We start from the raw sequence: 11,214 nt of genomic DNA on the forward strand, positions 1-11,214 counted from the left end.
CCCTGGGAACCAAGATAAATTCAAGGAAGAGGGGAATAATGTTTTCTTTGAAATTGTGTTGACTAATCTTTTATCTTTTTCACAATCTGGTCAGACTACCTGAAAGATGTGGATATGATTCAGATGGGTTGGGGAGTGCATTAAAAATTTGAAATTCTGAGTTGCTATGGTAAATACTAGACATATGGAAATGACGGTCGTCTTTTTGCAAGAACCTGGTGATCATGTGCAACAATTCTCATTGTTTCTGTACAGGGGTCAGATAAGACCATAATAGGAACAGGAATAGGCTATTCAGCCCCTTGAGCCTGCCTGTGCCATCATGGCTGATCCGACATTCCTCACATTCCTGCCCAACCCCATAACCCTTGATACTGATCAAGAATATATCTATCTATCTTAATCTTAAATATGTTATCAATGATCACATACAGATGTGACCTCTGTGACCGGGACTGACACTCCAGCATTGGTTTCACAAGCGACATTGCTTCAGGGAAGCAGAAAGTCAGAACAATGAAGATGTAACCCAGGGTCAGCCATGACCAAAAGGGGCCTCAACCTTAAATATACACAAGGACTCTGTCCCCACAGCTCGCTTTTGCAAGCAGTTCCAAAGACTCACAACTCTCGATAAGTTCTTGCTTATTTCAGTTTGAACTTGGTGCCCCTTTATTCTGAGACTATGCCCTCTGGTCCCCCTAAACTCTCCCAAGAGGGGAAATATCCACTCAGTATTTACCCTATCAAGCTCCTTAAAAATCTACAGGCTGTTCCAAAATCGCACATCGATATCAACCAACTGTGGTACAAGGACAATCAACTTGGTGAAAGGTACTCTTTGGTCTGTTCAAAATGTGTTGGTTTTCCAAAACAAAGAGTTGCCCTTTACTAAATGTTGCAAACTGGGATATTTCATGATCTATGACTATATATTGAGGAGCACACAAAGGCTTGAGCTAACTATCACAGAGACATAATGGGAAACGTTTCTATCCAAGACCTTTTAGACATAGTATATCAAGTGCTGGAAATTATATAGAACACCTCTGACTGTGTGCCCTATACGTGTATGCTTTGAAACTCATGAGTATTGAAATAATATTGAGGTATCAAAAGATGGAACGTTGGTATAAGAAGAAAAGTTTATTTCTATTGCACTGTATGCCTGATATGAAATATCCACTATACTAATAAGAGTATTACAATTGTAATGAGACATCATAGAACAGAAAATGTTGTCTGGAGACAAGTTGAATGTTATTGCAGATTCTGCAAATTTTAAGTTTAAATATTTTGTAACATACTTCTGTAAACCTTACGAATTAAGTACAATTTTTGGGGACGAATTTGGAGCTTTTTATTTTTTTCCACCTCAGTACCTGAATTTGCAACTGAAATTTTTCTACTCCTGTCTGTTTCTTGGTGAAAACCTTCAATGCCTATTTACACATGCTTAACATTTTAAAAACCTTTCCTTTGATCAATAATCCCGTAATAATTTGACTATTCAACTATTATATTTGCATTTAGCACACTCTTTAACTTTGCCTGGATACAATTATTGTTTTATTTATTCATAGTGGAGCTAGCTTTAAAAGGGACAATGTTGTAAGATGTTTTCATTAGATGGATTAAATGTTATCCATGGAAATTCTGGGTCATTCAAAATAATATTTAGATTGCAAACAACATTGGAGATTAGTGCAACATTTGAGAATATTAACATTGGAAACACTTTAAAATAATATATGCTGTTACTAGTTTTCAAATGTCTTTCACTTCGAAGATATCAAATATTGCATCCAGTTTTTCACAGTTTTATCCTTTTTTCAACCTCACCTGGATGATAGTAGGAAATAGTGTGGAATCATGTACAGTTGCACAGGCACAGGCATCAGTTACTGCTGGCTTATATTGTAGAAAATAATATTAAATCTCTTTTCAGAGGCCCGAGTAACTTGGGCCTGTACTCATTGGAGAATTGTAGTAAACCTTATTTAATGTAAAAGATTCTTTTGGGACGATTCAGCAGAGAGATGCAGAGAGCTTGTTTCCCCTGTCAGAGTGTCGAGGACACAATCTCACCCTTTAAAACAGAGATGAGGAGGATTTCTTTCTTTCAGAAAGTGGTCAATCTATTGAATTCTTTAGTTGAGGTGGGTTGTTAACTATATGGAAGGGCGAAACAGACAGATTTTTTAATCAGTAAGGGAATTAAGGGGTAAAGGGATAAGACAGGAAAATGGATCAGATCATCCACGCTCTCATTGATTTGTGAAACAGACTCAATTGGCTGAATCACTTACTTCTGGTCCTATATCTTATAATAAAAAAACTAAGATTCTATAATAGTACTTTTGAGGAAGAGTCACCAGATCTGAAATGTTAACTTTGATGTCTCTTCACAGATGCTGCCAGACCTAATATTTCTGGATTGTTTTCTGATTTACAGCATCCACAATTCTTATGGATTTTATGAAGATAGATGAAGTTAGGTCACAGAAAGCCATAAACTCATGATCCATACATCAATGTAAGATTTAAGGATTATGATCAACAGGATTTAAGAACTAACTGGCGAAGTCTGCTTCTAGTTTCCACATAAAAGACTGAAAAAGTAATAGAATGTTGATTGTATTTGAATGTCAATACTGATGGGAGGTAATGGAACAGATCTTAGATTTATGTCATCATAGTACCTACTAGAGAAGGTGCAAAACTTGATCTACTCTTGGGAAATAAGGCAGGGCAGGTGACTGAGGTGTCAGTGGGGGAGCACTTTGGGGCCAGCGACCATAATTCAAGAGATTTAAAATAGTGATGGAAAAGGATAGACCAGATCTAAAAGTTGAAGTTCTAAATTGGAGAAAGGCCAATTTTGACGGTATTAGGCAAGGGCTTTCAAAAGCTGACTGGGGGCAGAATTTCGCAGATAAAGGGATGGCTGGAAAATGGGAAGCCTTCAGAAATGAGATAACAAGAATCCAGAAAAAGTATATTCCTGTCAGGGTGAAAGGAAAGGCTGGTAGGTATAGGGAATGCTGGATGACTAAAAAAATTGAGGGTTTGGTTAAGAAAAAGAAGGAAGCATATATAAGGTATAGACAGGATAGATCGAGTGAATCCTAAGAAGAGTATAAAGGAAGTAGGAGTATACTTAAGAGGGAAATCAGGAGGGCAAAAAAGGGACATGAGATAGCTTTGGCAAATAGAATTAAGGAGAATCCAAAGGGTTTTTACAAATACATTAAGGACAAAAGGGTAATTAGGGAGAGAATAGGGCCACTCAAAGATCAGCAAGCCGGCCTTTGTGAGGAGCCGCAGATAATGGGAGAGATACTAAATGAGTATTTTGCAACAGTATTTATTGTGGAAAAGGATATGGAAGATATAGACTGTAGGGAAATAGATGGTGACATCTTGCAAAATGTCCAGATTACAGAGGAGGAAGAGCTGGATGTCTTGAAATGGTTAAAGGTGGATAAATCCCCAGGACCTGATCAGGTGTACCCGAGAACTCTGTGGGAAGCTAGGGAAATGATTGCTGGGCTTCTTGCTAAGATATATGTATCATCAATAGTCACAGGTGAGGTGCCGAAAGACTGGAGGTTGGCAAACGTGGTGCCACTGTTTAAAAAGGGTGATAAGGACAAGCCAGAGAACTATAGACCAGTGAGCCTGACGTCGGTGGTGGTCAAGTTGTTGGAGGGAATCCTGAGGGACAGGATGTACATGTATTTGGAAAGGGAAGGACAGACAAGGGATAGTCAACAAGGCTTTGTACATGGAAAATCATGTCTCACAAACTTGATTGAGTTTTTTGAAGAAGTAACAAAGAAGATTGATGAGGGCAGAGCGGTAGGTGTGATCTATATGGACTTCAGTAAGGCGTTCGACAAGGTTCCCCATGAGACTGGTTAGCAAGGTTAAATCTCATGGAATACAGGGAGAACTGGCCATTTGGATACAGAACTGGCTCAAAGGTAGAAGACAGAGGGAGGTGGTGGAGGGTTGTTTTTCAGACTGGAGGCCTGTGACCAGTGGAGTGCCACAAGGATCGGTGCTGGGCCCTCTACTTTTTGTCATTTACATAAATGATTTGAATTCAAACATAAGAAGTACAGTTAGCAAGTTTGCAGATGACACCAAAATTGGACGTATAGTGGACAGCAAAGAGGGTTACTTCAGATTACAACAAGATCTTGACCAGATGGGCCAATGGGCTGAGAAGTGACAGATGGAGTTTAATTCAGATAAATACGAGGTGCTGCATTTTGGGAAAGCAAATCTTAGCAGGACTTATACACTTAATGATAAGGTCCATGGGAGTGTTGCTGAACAAAGAGACCTTGGAGTGCAGGTTCATAGCTCCTTGAAAGTGGAGTCGCCGTTGGATAGGATAGTGAAGAAGGCATTTGGTATGCTTTCCTTTATTGGTTAGAGTATGGAGTACAGGAGTTGGGAGGTCATGTTGCGGCTGTACAGGACATTGGTTTGGCCACTGTTGGAATATTGCGTGCAATTCTGGTCTCCTTCCTATCGGAAAAATGTTGTGAAACTTGAAAGGGTTCAGAAAAGATTTACAAGGATGTTGCCAGGGTTGGAGGATTTGAGCTATAGGGTGAGGCTGAACAGGCTGGGGCTGTTTTTCCTGGAGCATCAGAGGCTGAGGGGTGACCTTATAGAGGTTTACAAAATTATGAGGGGCATGCATAGGGTAAATAGGAAAAGTCTTTTCCCTGGGGTCGGGAAGTCCAGAACTAGAGGGCATAGGTTTAGGGTGAGGGGGAAAGATATAAAAGACACCTAAGGAGGAACTTCTTCACACAGAGTGTGGTAGGGATATGGAATGTGCTGCCAGAGGAAGTGATGGAGGCTGGTACAATTGCAACATTTAAGAGGCATTTAGATAGATATATGAATAGGAAGGGATTGGACGGATATGGGCCGGGTGCTGGCAGGTGGGACTAGATTGGGTTGGGATATCTGGTCGGCATGGCCGGTTGGCACCAAAGCGCCTGTTTCCATGCTGTACATCTCTATGACTCTATTTGTCCATTTGGATGCGGGAGACATTGCAATAGACAATGGGGCAAGAACTATCAAAAGTCAAGACTTCTGGAGGGTGACATTTCAGAGGAATATTGGAAGAAGTGAGAAACTGAGAGCTCACCTGTGCCTGAAGAGGATCTAAGAAGAGCAATAATACTATGGAGAAGGATTTCCTGGAATGTGTAGGTGATTTTTTTAGACCAATACTTGAGGAAAAACTAGACAGCAGGCTGTCTTACACTGAGTTATGCAATGGGAAAGGATTAATTAACAATCCTGTTGATCTGCTGGGCAACAATGACCCTAAAATGATAGAATTATTCATTAGTGTAGAGAGTGAAGAAGTTGAATCCGAATCTGAAAGGTCCAAATTTTAAACAAAGGGATCTTTGCAGGTATGAGGCAGGAGTTGGCAATGATGGATTAGAGAACACTCCTAAGGCATTGGCAGTGGATAGGAGAATTTAAGGAACAAATGCATGAATTACAATAAATATACATTCCAATAATAAAATAAAGAACTGCAGATTCTGGAAATCTGAAACAAAAACATAAATGGCTTGAGAAACTCAGCAGGTTTGGCAGCATCTGTGGTGAGAAAGCAGAGTTAACGTTTTGAGTCTGGTGACCCTTCTTCAGATCTGAGTGTTCCTATCTGATACAAAAATAAAAGAAGAAAGATGGCTTAGAAATAAATTAAAAGATCATATTAGATCCAAAGATGAGATGTATAAATTTGTCAGAAAAAACAATAAACCAGAGGACTGGGAGCAGTTTAGAATTTAACAAAAAAAATTGATCAACTGGGGGGTGAATAGAGTATGTTAGTAAACTTCCAAGGAACATACAAAATTACTATAAAACTTCTGGAGTTAAGAGAAAATGATTAATAAAGGTAAATATAGGTTCCATGCAGTCAGAAATGGGGGACAGCAGAAGAATCCCAAATATTTTGGTTAGTCTTCACAAAAGAGGATACAAGTAATTTCCCAGAAATGTTGGGAATTAAGAATATAACAACAGGGAGGAATGGAAGGAAATTGGTATTAGTAAGAAAATGGTACTGGGGAAATTCAAAGGCTGATAGATCACCAGGGCCTGATAATTTCCATTGCAGAATACTAAAGGAAGTGGCCCTGAAAATATGGATGCATTGGTGATCATCTACAGATTAGGAGCCGACAATGCGGCACGGTGGCTCAATGGTTAGCGCTACTGCCTCACAGCGCTGGGGACCCGGGTTTGATTCCTGCTTCGGGCAACTGTCTGTGGAGTTTGCACATATTCCCCCTGTCTGCGTAGGTTTCCTCCCACAATCCAAAGATGAGCAGGTTAGGTGGATTGGCTGTGCTAAATTGCCCATAGTGTTAAGTGCATTAATCAGAGGGAAATGGGTCTTTGGGCCAAATGTCCTGTTTAGGCACTGGCTTTAGCTCAGTAGTTACTTCGATTTCCTTGACATGAGCCTGGTCACATGTTCGCGACCAGTTAACTACAGGCGCTGCCCGGCGCTTGATTCCTTCAGTAACTTTCTTAATGGACGGCTCAGTGGTTAGCACTGCTGCGTCACAGTGCCAGGGTTCCGAGTTCAATTCCAGCCTGGGCAACTGTCTGTGTGGAGTTTGTACATTCTCCCAGTGTCTGCGTGGGTTTCCTCTGGGTGCTCCGGTTTCCTCCCACAATCCAAAGATGTGCAGGTTAGGTCAATTGGCCATGCTAAATTGCCCATAGGGATGTGTAGGTTAGATACATTAGTCAGGAGCAAATATAGGATAGGGGAATGGGTTTGGATGAGTTACTCTTTGGAGGGTCGGTGTGGACTTGTTGGGCCGAAGGGACTGTTTCCACACTGCAGAAATTCTAGTTCTGATTCTAAAATTCTCAAATCTGTAACTCCACTGTTGTGGTTCTGTTTGCCGAGCTGGGAATTTGTGTTGCAGATGTTTCGTCCCCTGTCTAAGTGACATCCTGAGTGCTTGGGAGCCTCCTGTGAAGCGCGTCTGTGATCTTTCCTCCGGCATTTGTAGTGGTTTGAATCTGCCGCTTCCGGTTGTCAGTTCCAGCTGTCCGCTGTAGTGATCGGTATATTGGGTCTAGGTCGATGTGCTTATTGATTGAATATGTGAACGAATGCCATGCCTCTAGGAATTCCCTGGCTGTTCTCCTTTTGGCTTGTCCTATAATAGTAGTGTTGTCCCAGTCGAACTCATGTTGCTTGTCATCTGCGTGTATGGCTACTAAGGATAGCTGGTCGTGTCGTTTTGTGGCTAGTTGGTGTTCATGTTAGCTGTCTTCCTGTTTGTCCTATGTAGTGTTTTGTGCAGTCCTTGAATGGGATTTTGTACACTACATTGGTTTTGCTCATGCTGGGTATTGGGTCCTTCGTTCTGGTGAGTTGTTGTCTGAGATTGGCTGTTGGTTTGTGTGCTGTTATGAGTCCTAGTGGTCGCAGTAGTCTGGCTGTCAGTTCGGGGGGGGGGGGGGCGGGGGGGGGGAACCAGAGCACCTGGAGGGAATCCACACAGACACAGGGAGAATGTGCAAACTCCACACAGTCAGTCGCCTGAGGCGGGAATTGAACCCAGGTCTCTGGTGCTGTGAGGCAATAGTGCTACCACTGTACCACCATGCCACCCAGTTTCTGCTCCTAGTTTCTATGTTTCTGAAGTACAGACCAGTATTTTCTCATTACCTTGTCCTTATTTGCAGCAAATGTGGCAGAGACTGCCATAGTATAGTGGGATTCCTTAGCCACAACATGTGACAGAGTTGACCAACAAGATGTAAACTGTCTCTGCAGATGCTGTGAGACCAGCTGAGTATTTGAAAAATTTCCTGATTTTAAAAAAAATTCCAGCATCTGCGGCATTCCTGTTTTTGTAATTGAACGGCAAGGCTTGTTTGAGACCTTTCGAAAGACCCGAGTCGGGTGATGCAAGATGCACAAATTTTGTATGGAAGCCGCAAACCGGTGTGCCGGAAATGTCTAGAATGGCAATTACAGAAATCTCAGTGGGAAGCAGAAAAGAGAAAGGAAAATGATGATGTCAAATGTTATTTACGGCCAACATGTTTATAAGCTACAGCTGATGTACACACCTCGATTCAAAACATTGTATCCACAATTCGTTTCGACTACAGGGGAACATAAAGTCAAATCATCCCTCCCTCTAAAAATATGCATAATTTCATTACAACGAAAATACAAGGCATGAATGAAAGCTCTGAATAAACAAAAACCAGTTTTATTTTCTCGGGCGTCAGGTTTCCAGTTAGGCATATTTGATTAACAGATTTGTTGTTAATCTTCCCCAAGGTATAATCTGAGCATGATTGGGAGATAGTTGAGTGACTGAGTAAGAAGGAGTGAGCGCAGTCACTCACCCTGCGGTCTGCTGCAATCGGGGCCATTCTTGCACCAAGCTGCAGCGCTCACGCAGACCGCGCGTGCTGGAGCCAACAGCCAATTGGATACAACATGAACCATGGGAGAGCCAATTAGAAATAACCGACGACAATTGCCATGTGAAATGAACCAGTGAGCAGCAAGCGATGCCGTGGAGGGTTCGCAGTGAAGCAGAGACATATCCATATATAATTCAATATCGAGACACAGGCGTTTATAGATACACTTAAATATTCAGATACGGGCATATATACACGATCGAAATGGAAAGTGGCAGGAAGCAAATGATCAACTTCGGGGCTGGTCCTGCCAAGCTACCACTGCCGGTGAGTTACTGTGTCACTCGTGTTAAGAATTAAATTGTTTAACGCTGAGCTTGGGGTGCCAGGGAATTGAATAGAAATTCGTTTTGAGCCTTCAGATGTACGTGTAGGCGAAAGGTCCACATCACAAGAAATGAATGGAATAGAGCGCTTCTTATGAATTGTACTACTAACGCTAACGCCACATTGATTTTGATAAGTAGCAATTGCCTACAGATAGATGAATAGAGATTGTTTTATGATTTTAACATCGAATATTTGTATTGTGTGTTATTAAGTGTTACTCGTTTGTTATTTCCTTGAGTAAGCGATTCATTCTAATCAGATGTCATCTTTCTGTGCCTTTTTTTCTGAAGTATTTCTCTCTGGCTTAATTTCCCATTTCGCTTAATGGTTAAAAGTGAAGTACTTGTAGGTGCTGTAATGTCTTCTAAATGAATATTACTTGATATCCTCCTAATAAATTCTAGGAAAACGGTATAAACGTTCAAAAGACACACATTTCGTGCATACCCCTGCTCTTGAGTGCGTTGGCCGTAAGCTCCAATAAGAACTTTTATATTTTCCTTTCGACCTCGCTTTTCCGGCTTCTTGGCGAAAAGCCAGTGGATCACATGCAGTGGGTTTTTTTAAAACCAATTATGGATACTTCTCTTTTGGCTTATTCTGTTTCTCATTTATATGCTACCCTTGGTCATCTGTTTCTGCATTTATGTATTTAAATTGTCAGTCTGCTTGTTGACACCCACTATTGAGTAGAAATTTGCTCCAATTATATATCAAAGCCATTGTTTATGATGTGAAGGCCAGTGTGTAGTTGAATTTGGTTGTGACACTATTTTGAGGAACTTTACAATGATGTCCCGGAATGAAGACATCGACATCCATCAACCACTCCTTCTTTCCCCGTGCATATAATTCAACTCTACTTTTTTTTGTCAGGATCACATTATAACTTTTATGCAAACATAAATTAGATCATTAAATACCATTTAATAGTCCTGTGACAATACTTTTGTTGAAACCCAGACGTAGGAGCAGGAGAGGGCCATTTGAACTTTTGTGCCTGCCCTGCCACTTAATGTGATCATTGCTGACCTGCTTTCTCCCTATATTACTTATACCTTTTAAATCTAAAAATGTATCAATATATCTTAAATATATTCAGTGACTTGTCTTTTTGTATTCTGCCTTGTGACAAATAGACAAAAAGATGTTAGTGGCTCAAATGGAGTTTGTTACTTTTTCAACACAGGATGTACCTGATAGCTTTACCCATTCTTGAGTAGATGTGTTTCCAACTTGACCAGGAATGCAGTAAATTCTGGAGCACGTGTTCAGCATTGATAAAACACTTTTATCCAGTGTATTTAGCTGTCCCTTCATACCTTGTGAAGTGAATCAGATTGACTTGTACTGGAGGAGCCAAGATGATTTACTGACTCCATGCTTCAAGCTTGTTGCAAATGTTAACTGCAAACATTTGCAAGCTGGATTGTGCTGCCTGTTAATGCGAGGATGTTGATGGAGCCTCTGTTATTTGTCCCCTGAAATTCACAACTGGATGTGGCAGGTGTGCAAAGGTTTTTTGATTTGGAGATGCCGGTGTTGGACTGGGGTGTACAAAGTTAAAAATCGCACAACACCAGGTTATAGTCCAACAGGTATATTCGGAAGCACTAGCTTTCGGAGCGCTGCTCCTTTGTCAGGTGGTTGTGGAGAATAAGATCATAAGACACAGAATTTATAGCAAAGGTTATATGTGATGTAACTGGAATTATATATTGAAAAATACCTGGATTGTTTAAGTCTCTCATCTTTTTAGAATGACTATGTTGGTTTCAGTTCTTTAATATGTAAATCCCAGAAATTTCTTATAGTTACATCCTCAAATGAACTGGAGCAATAGGTGCCATGTTGGCCCAGATAATGCATTGAAGGTGTGAGGTGCCGTGTGTGAGGCTGTCTGTGCACCAATCTAAAAAAAGGGATTTACAGAATCTGACATGGATTCATGCAGTTTTTGAGCAAAGTAGAATGTAATTCTGTAAGTATGTCTTTTTCAATATATAGAGCTGAAAATGTGTTGCTGGAAAAGCGCAGCAGGTCAGGCAGCATCCAGGGAACAGGAGAATCGACGTTTCGGGCATAAGCCCTTCTTCAGGAATGAGGAAAGTTTGTCCAGCAGGCGAAGATAAAAGGTAGGGAGGAGGGACTTGGGGGAGGGGCGTTGGAAATGTGATAGGTGGAAAGAGGTCAAGGTGAGGGTGATAGGTCAGACTGGGGTGGGGGCGGAGAGGTCGGGAAGAAGATTGCAGGTTAGGAAGGCGGTGCTGAATTCGATGGATTTGACTGAGACAAGGTGGGGGGAGGGGAAATGAGGAAACTGGTGAAACCCGAGTTCATCCCTTGTGGTTGGAGGATTCCTAG

At 41.2% G+C, this 11,214-nt stretch overlaps 1 protein-coding gene across 1 annotated transcript in view; it reads left to right on the forward strand.

Moving 5' to 3' along the window:
* Nucleotides 1–8,308: 8,308 nt before the first annotated feature.
* psat1 (phosphoserine aminotransferase 1) overlaps nucleotides 8,309–11,214 on the forward strand; it is a 50,588-nt gene continuing 47,682 nt past the window's right edge. The window contains exon 1 of the mRNA XM_043712634.1: nucleotides 8,309–8,787. Within this exon, the coding sequence (XP_043568569.1) occupies nucleotides 8,725–8,787 (63 nt within the window). The 5' untranslated portion in view covers nucleotides 8,309–8,724. The remainder of the gene's footprint in view (nucleotides 8,788–11,214) is intronic.

This window comes from Chiloscyllium plagiosum, chromosome 2 (genome assembly GCF_004010195.1).
Source record: "Chiloscyllium plagiosum isolate BGI_BamShark_2017 chromosome 2, ASM401019v2, whole genome shotgun sequence".
Classification (NCBI taxonomy): Eukaryota; Metazoa; Chordata; class Chondrichthyes; order Orectolobiformes; family Hemiscylliidae; genus Chiloscyllium; species Chiloscyllium plagiosum.